General features: G+C 49.3%; 1 protein-coding gene across 1 annotated transcript; it reads right to left on the bottom strand.

The window, feature by feature from the left end:
• Positions 1-3,080: 3,080 nt before the first annotated feature.
• On the bottom strand, positions 3,081-13,390 carry LOC149371143 (uncharacterized). Its single transcript, XM_089564632.1, has 4 exons — positions 12,561-13,390; positions 10,126-10,343; positions 8,982-9,107; positions 3,081-3,325 (listed from the first exon to the last, which is right to left on the bottom strand). The coding sequence occupies exons 1-3, from the start codon at positions 12,877-12,879 to the stop codon at positions 9,021-9,023; spliced, it is 624 nt and encodes a 207-aa protein (XP_089420758.1). The 5' UTR covers positions 12,880-13,390; the 3' UTR covers positions 3,081-3,325; positions 8,982-9,020.
• Between the last annotated feature and the right edge of the window lie 833 nt (positions 13,391-14,223).

The raw sequence follows: 14,223 nt of genomic DNA on the forward strand, positions 1-14,223 counted from the left end.
CGACCGATTCATTCGCAATATCATCGTTTTTTGTCGCGCTGATGACAAATGTATTACCCACGAAGCCTGTCGGCAATGCATTTGTTATTTTTCGCTCACCACAAGCAACGCACTATTTTCTGTCACGGATGCAGGCTGCGCAAAAAAGAGCGCTAGCTTTGGCAGCGTTGCACCTGATGTATGAAACGGAGTATAGTGAATGCATGGGCTTCATAAATAAAATAAAAGGAGTAAAGTCAAGAAAAGGAAAATAAAAATAAAATAAGAAAAGAAACAAAAATAAAAACAAAATAAAATAAGATCTGAAAATAAAAATAAAAAACAATAAAGCTACGGAAAGGAGCAAAAAGTAAATAAAAACAAAACATGAAAAATAAAAAAAGTAAATAATACGAACAGTGGCCAGGAAACGCTTTCGCCTTGCAGCACTTTAGAGAGCCAAAGTGCTCCCTGAATTTTTTGGCGCTACCTTGAGGGTCTTGCGAAGCTCGTCGGGGATCGTTGCCGTCCTCGACATTTCTCGCATCTGCGCGCGGTATCCGAGCCTCTGCAGGAGCGCTCTTCCAGTCGTTGTTTGCAACAGCCTCAGTTTTTGCGACTCAAGCTGCGCCTCTCGCAGCTCCTCAGAAGTGTTATGTAATCCCAGGGCCATGAGTTTTTCTGTAGACGTGTTGCGTGGTAGTCGGAGCGCTGTCATACGCTTTGCGCAGCAGGGCATCCGCTTGTTGTATTTCGCTTTTGTTGAGGCACTGGTAGGGTACTGCACGTGATTCGACTAACTACTAGGCTTCTGACTAGTTTTAGTGTGTCCTCTTCACGCATGCCATGTCGCCTGTTCGTGATGCGGGTGATCATGCGTGCAACTTGTAGCGTTGTTGCTTTCAGTAGGGTAAAAGTGTGAGTACTGCGCTGGTTGGATTGAACCCACATGCCCAAAATTCTTATTGTTGTCTTTTCGGGTATGGGCGTCCCTTCTAGGTAGACGTCGAGTTTTAGGTCCTCGTTGGTTGGGACGGTCCGGTTTTGCTTGCCTCTCCAGACTCTCAGCAGTTCCGATTTCTCGGTCGAGCATGCGATTCATCTTTCTGCGAGGTATTGCTCTACACAAGAGGCCGCTTGCTGTAGCCTTTCTTCCTTCTCTCCGAGACAGCCCGTGTTTGTCCATGCTGTAATATCGTCAGCATACATTGCATGCCTGATGCCTTCGATGTTCTCTAGTTTTCGAGCTAAGCCTATCATAGCTATGTTGAAGAGTAGGGGTGAGATAACTGACCCTTGGGGTCCTCCCTTGTTTGAAAAAAACAGATACACGGCCGCAGCCCGAAGGCTGCAAACCGAATGCCGAAGTAGCTGTTGTTGTTGTTGTGACTGAGAGAAAGATGAAAAGAAAATTGCACGGGCCTGCCTACTGGCTCGAGCCAAGCCACCATAGAAGAGAGTTAAAAGATCAGAGGAAAGAGAAAAGGGAAAGAAAAGACGCACGTCGCAGCAACAACTGCATCCGCCGGAGCGGACGCTGCTGAAAAAATCTCTGCCTCTCCCGTAAACGAGAGTAGAATAAGCATGAAATGTTTACGGGCCTAATGTCATCTCGGTGGACACCCGAACCGCACCGTACAGGAAGGGAGGAACGCCACCACCCGTTCAGCGCGATGCCTTGCCATTTGACCGCAAGGTTTTTTGAGGAAAGGAAATGGCGCAGTAATTCTCTGCCATCTCGGTGGACACCCGAACCGCACCGTAAAGGAAGGGAGGAACGCCACCACCCGTTCGGCGCGATGCCTTGCCCTTTGAACGCAGCGCTTCTCCCCCGGGCCCCTGTGCGCCTGCGCGGCTTTGCTTCGATGCGCGAAGCCCCTAAGAGATCACGTATGACAACGAAGTGTAACGTGGCATTTATGTGCTTTTTGCACGCGTTATTAGAAATCGGAAATTATAATTCCGTGCATTATCAAACCCACAGCTCCACTGATATCTTGATAACTGGCAGCAGTTATTTTTTGTCTCGTTTGGAGACCAACCGGCGCTTGCATGCCGGTCGCGCAGGAGGGCTTAGAGAGTCTCGTTAAATCTCGTTAAGTCTCGTACGGTGCCCGGATGAGTGGATTTCAGTGCCCGGATGACTGGATTTCAGTACCCGGATGACTGGATTTCAGTGCCCGGATGAGTGCATTTCAGTGCCCGGATGATGGCTCTCGGTCTCGGCGTGACGTCACCACACTGCCGACAACGGGGGCTAAAAGCATTTCATGCTTAAAACAGATAATCGGCCGCCAGGTGGCCGCCAGGTGAAGGGCACCAGGTGGCCGACCGACGATGTCGTTCAGCGACCTCTTCGGCCCGCTCCGTGACTGCGAGTTGAACCTCCGGGTCCGAGATGAGCAGCGCGACCTCCCACAGTGATTGGGTAGAGAACTGAAGCCTCTGCGATGGCTTCTCTTAATTACGTGACTATATGATGTGCGGTGTGTCTGCCTATTGGTGCTCACAGAGAGAACAGACGGGGCTTAACTGATCTAGGAACCATATGGATTATGCATGCACGGATTAAAGCGTGTTTAGAGCTGCCGCCATCTGGCATGTGTTTTACTTTGACATCTATGTGGTTCTGGGAAGATCTTACTTTCTTGAATTGGGCTGTAATTTCTTTGTAGGCTGTCACCGGCTCCTTGGCCGACCAGGAGTCTAGTTACGCGCCTTTCCTTTGCTTTCGAAGCTCCCACACACTATCGTTTCCACTGCACATTTAGAGCCTTCATGCTCCCTATCAGTTGCTAAATGCCTCCCAGAGTCAGTCATGTCGACCGGACGATCAGACTATCCGCCCGTCGTCAGCGAGTACCCAATCTCGAGGACGTCGGCTTCGGCTGACTTGCTTCGTCCATTGCGAGACAATGGACAGGCAGCGGCCGCGGCGATGGTGGACCGCGCGGTTGCCGCTGCTCCCATTCACGTGGTACGTCAAGTAGTTACATGAGCAGCACCGCTCCCCCTGTTCAAGGTCTCTCCTGCAGGCAGCGAAGTCGGCGCCGCTACTCTAGGCAAGCTTTCGCTTAAAAAATGAGTCGTATACACACCAGTACGATAAATTATATATTATTTCATAGAATTAACGCGTTATAATCGACGTTTCTTGTCTCGCGCGCCGCATCAAGAGTTCTTGCAACTCTTGACGGCAGATGGTGGCGACGTCCACGCGAGAAGAAAGCCTGGGGCAAGCAGAGGAGCAAATAGTGCGGCGTGATCAGTGTCTGTTGCACAGCTGAGGGGACTATGCAGGTCGCCCTGCATGACAGCAGCCTCTCTCTCCGTTCTAGGCAGCAACCTGGAATGGAGCGAAACAAACGTTTTTTGACACCACACTATCTGAGAACTGGCAGATGGTCGGATGAAACAGCATGGTAGTGACGTACAACTTAGAGCAAACTTCCACTCTACTCACAACTTGTTTTGCTTCGAGGTGTGCGCTTCGAGCTGCAGAGGAAATAAATGTCATAGCTAGAGAAATTGGCATTGCTATGTAATATTCCGCATTGCAAACGCCTACCAGTTCGTATAAACGTGTTGTTTCTATGGGGTTTTAGGTCCCCAAGCAACTACGACTATGAGGGATGCCATAGATAAGGGCTGTGAAAATTTCGACCAACTCGGGTTCTCGAATGTTCAGGGGCGTAAATTCCTGGGCTACTTGGTTCATAATCTCCACCAGCAGAACACAGAAAAAGGAGGAGCACATCCACAGGAACACACCACACCCAGCGGTGTGGTGTGTGTTCCTCTTTTCTCTTGTCCTGCGTCTGTGTTCCGCTGGTTCCATCCTGACATCTAATGTTCACTTCCATTGCGCAGTATACACATGCCTCTAGAATTTCGCCCCCATCGAAATTCCAACGCCGCAGCCGAGACCGAACACGCGCCTTTCGGTGACGTGCCAAGCGCCTTAACTGCGGAGCTACCACGGCGGCCCTGAATTGCAGTGAACAGCCGACTTGTTTTCCACTGAGGCGTGCGGCGCTTTTTTATTTGTGCAAGAGAGTAGTGCGATGACCACTGAACCAGCGCAGCGGCTTGCTTATAAACGCGTTCCTTGTGGAGCCAAAAGGTTCTGCACTGTCCGGAGCAACCGGAAGGCACACTTCAGCAATCAATACACAAGACTTTCAAGGACGCCGTCGGGACGCCGCCTATTAGCCCGACTACACTCCATCGTTTCAATTGGTCCAAATGGTCGTGACGTCACAGTGCGCGAATCTCAAACGAGGCCAATTATACTTTGGCTCGTAACCAGTCAACCAACTGATAGTACAGTGATGCTCCAAGTAAGTGTGACTGAGTTTAGTTAACCCTTTCGGCCCTGGCGGTGTCAAGTGACACCGCAACACAAATATTCCGTTCACGCCTCGGTAACAGAAGAAAATACTACTAAATTTTAATAGAGTAGTTCCTTAGGGATCCCTGTTGCTATCGGCATCGCTGTTCACCCCCTTCAATTGAGCTGTGCGGTCTAAGGAAGAAGCAGCAGCATGGGAGGCATGGAGAGAAGAAGCCGAGGTGTAGCAAATTTGTGGATTTGTATCTCACTAAACATTCGTTCTTCTGCGCTCAGATTTCTATATGTTGTGGGAAATGCTTATACAAACTCACATCCCCGTCGTAAATATTATTTAATGCGTATACGCTGCGTTTGAACACATTTTTGACATGTACGATTTTGACACCATCAGGGCTCAACGGTTGCCAGCGGTGGCCATTGAGTGATGAAAGGTGGTCTTTGTAGAAGAAAATGTGCTAGCATTTTTGCGAATGCACTTATACCAATGGCCTTTTAGGACTGCTGACTTGAATGTTCATCGCACTAAATGGACGAACGAATAAAATTATCTTTTTGTTAAATTGGAAGAAAAATTTTCGCCATCATACAAGGTGAATATTCGGATCGAGCCTGGAAATGACCATGCAGATGTCAGCGAACAGCAACCGGATCAAAGGAATAGCGAGAATCAATGCACGACTGACCTAGCGCTTTTATTCCATTTTTTTACCGCTCTGCTCCTGAGCTGCAACAAGCGGCCGGGATATTCACACTGCAACTCGCGCGCCACCGCTCGTGCAGCACTTGTGGCGCACGCCCGACGCTAGGATCAATGCAGAGTGTTTGGCTATATTTTCTTGAGAAAGCTTATTTGGTGTGCTGAAAAACAGCTTCTGCTTACTCTCCGGCCGAGAGGTATCCCCAGCTCATAAGCCTATGGATGAGAAGGAATTGATTGTCACTTGTAGAGAACAGCATTCGCTGAAGAGACAGACAGGACGAGATTACCTTCCACTTTATGCATTCTTCTATAGCAAACAGCTGGTTTGAAAACAGGTGCAAACCAGATACATTATGTTTCCGCAAGCTTAGAACTTAGATGTGCAGAGCTCCGCGCTGGGCCTGATGGAAGCGCTTCATAAAGCTCGATAGAGGAGGGCGTTACAGATTCGAGGAAAGCCTTGATCGTGTCCCCCAATCGCCTTCCTGGAAATCTAGGCAAGTTTTTAACATTTGTATTGTTGATGTGACGTACACAACCTGGAACACAAGCCTGTCAGCAAAAAAAAAAAAATGAGGAGTGGATGCAAAACTCAGGGTAAACAGGAGCGAGCAGCGTCTTTTGTGGCAACTGCAAGATCCATCTATCCCTTACAAATTAAAAAAAGCTTCTTTAGAGGTCTCCACACAGCAAAATAAGAAATTTTGGCGTTCATTTCATTCTTGTCGCTTGCGATTAAAAAAACGGTCCTTTTCGCATCTACACCCATTGAGCCCTAATGTACGATTTTGACACCATACCTCTAAATCAGTTAATACTTGCACCACGCGCTTTAAATTTTTACTGCGTGGTTATGGAGCCTTAGGCATTGTAAAAACGCGGAGCAAAAAAATCTACGACCGAAATAAAAATTCCAGGGCCGAAAGGGTTAATCAGTTAAATAACCAATTAGCCTAAAAACCTTTCTTGTCAGACCAGAAAAATAAGTAAAACCGAGGTCGAGTTGGGGAATTGAGCCACGGTCTGCGGAGTGCGAGACAACACGCTAACCACTTCCCGCCAGCTCGATGTTTTGGTATGATCAAAGGCCCGTCTAGTGAATACGGTGTCGTCGTGTACTCCCTTCTTCCTCCGTTCCCTTAAGGCGAGATTCAGGTGTCCACCGAGATATGCGAGACAGATACATTTGCTTTCCTCAAAAACCAATTTACGGACGAGCAACGATAGAGCCGAACGGGCGGTGGCGTTCTGTGGACTCCCTGGCAGGGTGCCAACACGCTGTCGAGTTCCACCCTTAGAGGCGAAGCTTAACATCTTAGCACGACATCAGTGTCACGAGCAGCAACACCGCGCTTAAGGCTTTCGCCTTCCCGCACTTTAGTTCAACAAAGTGCCCCTCTGAATTTTTTTATGTATCTTGACATGTTTTGCTACCGATGGCGCTCCCATTTAAAGCACAATTTCAAGAAAGCATCATTTTAGTTCTGGCGTTCAAAAAGAAACATGGGATGGTTTATTGGGGTTCAACGTCCCAAAGTGATTCAGGCTATGGGGGATGCCGTAGTGAAGGGCTCCCAAAATTTCAACTGCCTGGGGTTCTTTAATGCGCACTGACATCGCAATCTCGTGATTCTCTCAGGAAAAAGGTAACTCACCCGCTAAATGTGGCTACAAATAGTACGCACAAAGCATCAACCGATGAGCTGCCGTGAATATGAGTGGCTGAATATGCATGCAATGAAAAGGCATAGTAGTAGCTGCTATATTCATCAAAGCAAGGTAAATTGTCTAGGACCGGGCGCGTGCCTTCAGACAGGTTACTATGTTCAACTAAGCTATGTGCCATGAAATATATCTTAGACTACTGTCTTAGCGCATTAATCAGCGAAAACGTTTGGCATTTGCGGCCAAGACACCTTGCTTGGCTCTCATTTCAGAGACAACTGCCTTTTTGGGACGCCTCCAGGTCTGTTTTCGCGCATATACTCTATGTGAATACTCGACCTCCTTCCGCTTGCGGTCATAGGTTCAATCCCGTTTTCGACACACTTCATGGACTCCAAAGCCCGCGTGACCGAAGCACATAATCTTGTTCTGGTGTTGGTTATTCGCATCTAGACCCTCCGTCAGTTTTGAGTAAAGGAAAGGTGCATCTCAGGCTCACTAGGCCAGCGAATAACTCAATCCCACTGTGAAGTTGTGAAGTTGACGGCGACTGAAGGAAAGCTACAGCAAGATACCTAAATCACACTTCGCACGCCTAGTCGCCGACCTTGAAGACCTTGATTGAGCTATGGCTGGTGTTTCTATGCGCTAGTGTCAGTTTCTGGTTTGATCCTATGGCTGGTGTTGCTATGAGCTTATGCCTTGTCATGTGTGGTCGACTCAGGGGACCACCCTTGCCCTCTGACCTTTGACCTTACATTTGATGTTAAGGTGCCGAAGATATCACGAGACAGCGTGATACCACATGACTCTGGCGTGATGACTGACTGATTGAACACCTTTTATTTCCATTATGAAAGACGTTTATCCCCGCCCCCCAGCAGGCAGGACTAGGAGACGGGAATCCTTGACTCGTAGCTGCCTCTTCCGCCAAATGTATACAACCACGAGCTTCGCGCCGCACCTTTCTCTACTGTTAACGCGGTTCGGCCAAGTCGAGTGGCAGCACCCTGATTCTGTAGCGCAAGCTGTGGCGGGAAGCTTTGGTTATTACTACTCGCTACGCTTACGTCCCACCAACACTCCACCACGCCATAATCACGTGGTACTACGCGAAAGTCACGTGACTCCTTGCATAATCTGCACACCAAAAGCAAGGTCAAAGGTCAAGGGTAAAGTGCAAGGCATACCAACACCAGCGATAGGCTCGACCCAGAACCAGACATAAGTGCATAGGAACACCAGCTGAGGGCTGAGCAACGCAGTCTCCCACTGATTTCGTTTGAGAATTGGCGGCTTAGAGACGGTTTAACCTCGGGGACTTCCAACAGATCGTGGCTAAGGTTTGCTTTGGAGTGATTCCAGAAATTGCAGCTGGAATCGTATTCCGGTGGATACATCAGGAAGCGGGTTTAAGGATTTGGGAATGTAGCCGTTTGAAGTTGTCTTCGTCAAGCAACCTGCTCTGCTTTTGTGAGGATTTGTGGGGCGGTGGGCATTTGACCAGATTATTTCGATAGTGGAGGGTGATTCTGTGGTGGGCTACCAGGCGCTTCCCGCTGAGCCACGGACACCAGTGGCTCTACGCCCGATTGACGAGTCCTCGGGCACATGCATGAGCTGCCGTATTCTCTGGGTGGTTGGTATGTGCTGGCACTCATAACAGCTGGATTTGTTCTGTGCATAATTTGACTCTTGCCAGGATAGAAAAAGATGGAGCACGAAGCTTTCTCTTAGCAAAGTCCCTGACTTCTGCCTTCGATTCAGTGCCGATGCATCATTTCTCCCAGCGAGCATTGCTAGTGTCCTAATGGTTCCAAATTAAGGTATCTAGGCCTTATGGAGGGTGATTATCACCTTATGGGGGTTTGAGTATCGGAGTTTTTCGCGAAAGACCAACAGGATTGAGGTGTCCATGGACCCAGGGAGCCAATAAGGTACATTTTCTTTCCTAATGACATAATGAGGAGATAGCAATAATGAAGCGCATATGAGCGCTTGTGTGTCCCGATATTGGACTTAATTCTGTTGCTCGCACTGTTTTCTTCGTTATGTAGTATCAACTATCACGACCATTCGCTCTTGATAGCTAGGTAGTGGCGGTGACTCTTCCTTCTGTGCGATAAATCCTGACCCTGGCTCGAGAACCGGTTCTCAGTGATGTCAGGCTACCGGAAATCCTGTATGTACACCATTCAGGTGTAGCTAGTTCAAATGCACGGGGCAAGCATAACAGCACGATCGTTTACGAGTACAACCCGTGAAGCAGGCACAGTGCCTCACCGTCGCCAGATGCTCCAGCAGGTGCGCCGTCGCTCCAGGTCATTCCCGAAGCCGTGTAGTGTGCACGTAGGGTGCATCCTCTTCGGGGTTAGTGCCATCCGATATCAGACACGCCACAAATCCCACCTGAAAGAGGGAGAGATAAAGAACCGTGACAGCCGCCGGCACATCGGGCATACAACGACAACCAGCGAAAGCAAACTTCCGGGATGTTTTGCTTCCTGTTCCTAGAACGCTGTAATGTGTCGGAGGAGGATATGCTTTGGGTGCCTGAGCATGGCGCCCGAAAATTCTGCACAGAAGCGTGCATTTCAGCCCAACTTCATGTAAAATGAGCACCACACTGTGGTACAATACGTCGCAATATAGAAACTCTGCCTTCAGCACTCACAGCGCTGGAATGATCAACTGAGCAGTACACGTAGTCGTTTGTGCAGCTAGCTGATGAGATGGCGGCTTCGAGCGAGAGCGAGTTGGTTTGGTTTGGTTTGTTGGGGCTTAACGTCCCAAAGCGACTAAGGCTATGAGAGGCGCCGTAGTGGAGGGCTCCGGAAATTTCGACCACCTGGGGTTCTTTACCGTGCAATGACATCGCACAGCATACGGGCCTCTAGAATTGCTCCTCCAAAGAAAAGACTGTCGTTGCAGGAGATCTGTGAGATGCAGCTCCACGAATAATCTCCTGATCATTATCGATGTGACTGTTGGCTGGTACTGTGGCCTAACGATATTTGAGATGAAAATGAATGCCACTGTTTCGTGTCGCGACAGTGAAGTTAACCGAGAATTTTGGGTGTGGAGCCGCACGAAGCCTCCGGCTGATACCTGTGAGGGAAGAGAATGAGTCTCAAGTTGCTTTCCTTCCTTAGGACGGACAAATCGTTCGCGCTGTTCATGTTTACCAAGTATGAGGCGCATAGTTTACAAACACCCGTTGTATAATAGAAGTTGTTGTTCTAATAAATCCTGTGGTTCTAAACGGGGTTTCACAGATAACTATTCCGACCGTTCAGACCTTCTGACGCATTGGTCACTGGTTACGTGTCGTGCAGCAATGTCCTGGTTTGTGGCGAACCATCACTGCGACGCATGCAGGCGCAAACGCTTCGCATCGACTACTCTGGTGTATTTCAAAGCCACTCACCGGGTATAGCATCCGGCGCACATGGCGAGGTAGCTGAGGGATGTTACCACCAAACAATCCCACCCGAAGAAGCCAGAGCACGTGATCGGGAGCAGGTGCTCCGGCAGGCAGGTCTTCCATCAGCCCAGATTGCTGCCGAAGCCGAACAGCCCCCAAGTGCAATCCGTCCTCTCTGCCGCCGTTGCCATTCGACCCATCTGAGCCGCCGCCGGTTCCACCTGAAAGATTGACGGACTGAGCACCCTGGTCGCGTGAGAAACCGAACGCGCACAACGCGAACACACAGCAGCCATATAGCACCATGTGACTACGGCTTGTGCATGCTCTTAGTGAAGTCCCGTGTATCAAGAGGAAAAGCGTTGCTCACATACGCTTTATGCGACAGCGCATACAGCTGCTTCAGTCGAAAAATTCAGGGGGCACTTCGGCTCGCTAAAGTGCTGCAAGGCGAAAGCGGTTCCGGGCGCGCTGTTTGTTTTTATTTACTTCTTTTATTTTTTCATATTTTTATTTTTGCTGCTTTTTTGTTTTTATTGTTTTTTATTTTTATTTTCACATCCTATTTTATTCTTTTATTTTTGCTTATTTTCTTATTTTTATTTTCCTTTTCTTGACTTTATTCCTTTTATTTTATTTATGAAACCTATGCATTCACTAGGTGCGCCTTTATTCATGCTGGAACCTTGAGCCTTCGTGGCGGAGTGGTAGCGTCTCCTCTTCAAATGCCAAAGGCCCTGGTTCGATTCCCACCCTCGGCGCAGTGCGCAGTGACGCCGAAAGGCGGACAAATCTGCCGACGCGTCTGTCGACACGGCTGCCGACGCGTCTGTCGACACTCCTGCCGACGCGTATGTCGACACGGCTGCCGACGCGTCTGCTAACGACAGTATGAGTCATTAAAGGTTAGGTTTAGGTTAGGTTTATGGGGTTTAACGTCCCAAAGCAACTAAGGCTATGAGAGTCGCCGTAGTGGAGGGCTCCGGAAATTTCGACCACCTGGGGTTCTTTAACGTGCACTGACATCGCTCAGTACACGGGCCTCTAGAATTTCATTAAAGGCTTTCGCCTTAAAAGCCGTCGGCGTCGTATTAGTAGTAGTAGTAGTAGTAGGCACAGCGCGTCGGAAAGAATCGATTGGTTTGGTTTATGCAGTTTACGGCGTCTCTCATGGAGTTTAACGTCCCAAAGCGACTGCGGCTATGAGAGACGCCGTAGTGGAGGGCTCCGGAAATTTCGTCTACCGGGGGTTCTTTAACGTGCACTGACATCGACAGTACACGGGCCTCTAGAATTTCTACTCCAAAGAAATTCAACCACCGCGGCCGGGATCGAACCCGCGTCTTTCAGGTCAGCAGCCGGGCACCATAACCACTGAGCCACCGCGACGGCATAAAGAATCGTATCATGCCAACCGCTTGCCGCAGAATGTTCCGAATGGTATCATAAAATTGTGTGTTTCATGCATAATAAACCTGCTAGTAAGTTAGAGCCTAGCCTGCGGCAGGAGTTTGACCCGGCGACTACGTAGGCTTCGGGTGTCCACAAAGATATGTCAGACGGTTACTACGCCATTTCTTTTCCTCAAATCCAATTTTCATTTACTTCAATACAGCACCCTTCTCTTTCACTCCCACCTTCCTCGGTTCCCTTGAGGTGTGGTTTGGGTCTCTACCGAGATGTGATAAAATTACTGTGCCATTTCCTTTCCTCAAAAATGCGTTGTGTTCAAAGCTGTTCCCAACGGGCAAGCCATCGCGCCGAAACGGCGTTGGCGTTCCGTAGACTCGCTGGGAGCACGGCAACACGCTGTCGCGTTCCACTCATAAAGGCGAAGGTTAAGCTTCCTCCAATTTTTCTATGGAAAGACGGTGTGCATATGATCTCTATGAATTTTTAAGAAAATTCAAGAAAAATGTAGCATGCTGAGGTGTGGTATCTCGCAGTAAAGCAGTAAAGGCTCTCCAACCCATAGGCAAGTGATGCATTATATGAACGCGCAATCATTCGTTAAACCAGCTCCACGCAAAGCGGCGGCAAGAAATAGTTCAGCCTTTAATCACAGCAGCTACATGTAAGCAGATAAGTTCCGAAAGTCACACCTACTACTAAATGAATTTTCTTTTTGGCGGACGCTGAAATTACAAACAAATTTTTTGCCGAAGTTTTATCGAGTCGTAGCCAGCATAACATTGCATGAGCAGAGAAAGACCAGCAATGGTTCCACTTGAACTAGCGGGAGAATGGGACTTAAATCAGCTTGATCCTATTTCTTTCTCCCCCCAGAACAAAAAGTTTATAGGGCCGATGTTTAGAAGGCAGGCCGCAACTGGAGACAAACCGCAATCCGCATAGGTTTTGAAGAGCTATTTCTGCTTTTAAGACCGAGCGATGCCGTTTTTAAGACCGAGCGAGGCAGTTTCTGTGGTCTAGCTTACGTGATTGGGAGTCATCTCTCGCAAGGAGTTGGCCATCCCTGCGACGTCGTACAGGCAGAACCAATGGTCTAGAAACAGCTCTCAGGAGTGGCTCGTCGGGACGCATTCGGTGTACCAGACGGCACTGACGACCTGGCAGCAGGGGAGCATCACCATGTGCGAGCACACCCGGGCACAGCAGTTTCCCGGCAGCAGGAGCTCCAGGCAGCGTCTCCGCCACAGGTTTACACCGTCGCCGAAGTAATGCAGCATGTGCGCAGGGTCCGTTTTCTACTCTGCTGACGCCAAAGGCGCTGGCCTCCATACCCAAACGCCTCATTAAACCGCAGAGTTTATATCGCTAGCTGGATTCAGAGATCCCTAGGTCGCAGCCTCAAAGGTTCAGCAGCGTCTGCGCTTTGATGGCGAGGCACGACAGATCGGAACAAGTAGAGCTCTGTTACGTGTCAGAGTTCGGCGCGTGAAACTTTCCTGTTTTACTCCTCTCCTAGCACGCCGCCGGATAATAGCCTCCTATTGGCCGAGGCGCCGTGGTCACGTGTTGCCTTACGCTTTTTGTCTCCGCAGCAGACGCCGACGCCATTGTCGGGGGTGTAGCTCATGGTTTTCTCCGGTTGCCGAAGAGCCAGCTCGGCATCAGGGGTTCACGGTGCGTGCCTCCCAAGCAGAAACGCAGAGCCATGTTCATTTGACTCGTTAGCAGCGTCAGCGGCTTCAGTCATTCGCTGCTGGAGATTTGGCACGAGTTGATCTCTCCACACGAGAAGAAAAAAAAAACTGTAGAAAAGAAATGAAAAATTCAAAAACAGGTTTGGACGAAAGGAAATGACGCAGTAACTACCACACATATCTCGATGGACACACGTACCGCGGAATAGTAGAAGGAAAATTTGGAGGACGCTTAAGCTTCGTATTTAGGAGTAGAACGCGACTGCGTCTTGCAGCGCTTCCACGGAGCCCACGGAACACCATCACCCGTTCGGCACGACGCCTTGCCCGTTGGACAAATCGAAAATTGTTTTGTTTTAGGAAGGGAAACCAGGCAGTAGCAGTCTTGTCTTGGTGGACTTCCAAACCGGGCATGATACTTATAGGTCACCGGTCACCCCGATTATATGTCGCTGGTTCGACTTCCTGCAATGATGTAGGCTCTAATTTAAATAGTACGCTTATGCTGCATGACACTCTGAATCGTATGACACTATTCATAAGGTTCTGCGGTTATTTGCATGCAGCCCCCGATTTTTTCGGACGCACGGTGGCGACTACTACTAAAAAATTCGCGGGAGCTTAGCTTTGATTAAGCCTGGTAGGTTGCGAAAGCGAGCGCAGCGCCTCTACGCGGCGCGCCGCGTCTGAAGAAGGAACACAGTGCTCCGCGTCTACAGGTCACGCGTGGCTACCGGCCGCCGCTGCGCGACGACTCGACTTGGTAGCCCATCTCTCACCCTGGTACGACGTCACGCTATGACGTCGAAAACTCCACCCTGGATGCCATGATCCGAACAGCATTTAAGACAGCACTACACCCACCCCTAAAAAAAGTTCATGGTTCACTTTGACTCTCTAAAGGGCGTAGAGGCGAAAGCGTTTTCCGCACCTCTTTGCCTAAGTGACACTGGTGACGTCCGCACTGGATGACGTCACACGTAATTGATTACGA

This window comes from Amblyomma mixtum, chromosome 1 (assembly GCF_055824585.1).
Source record: "Amblyomma mixtum isolate Tamu chromosome 1, ASM5582458v1, whole genome shotgun sequence".
Classification (NCBI taxonomy): domain Eukaryota; kingdom Metazoa; phylum Arthropoda; class Arachnida; order Ixodida; family Ixodidae; genus Amblyomma; species Amblyomma mixtum.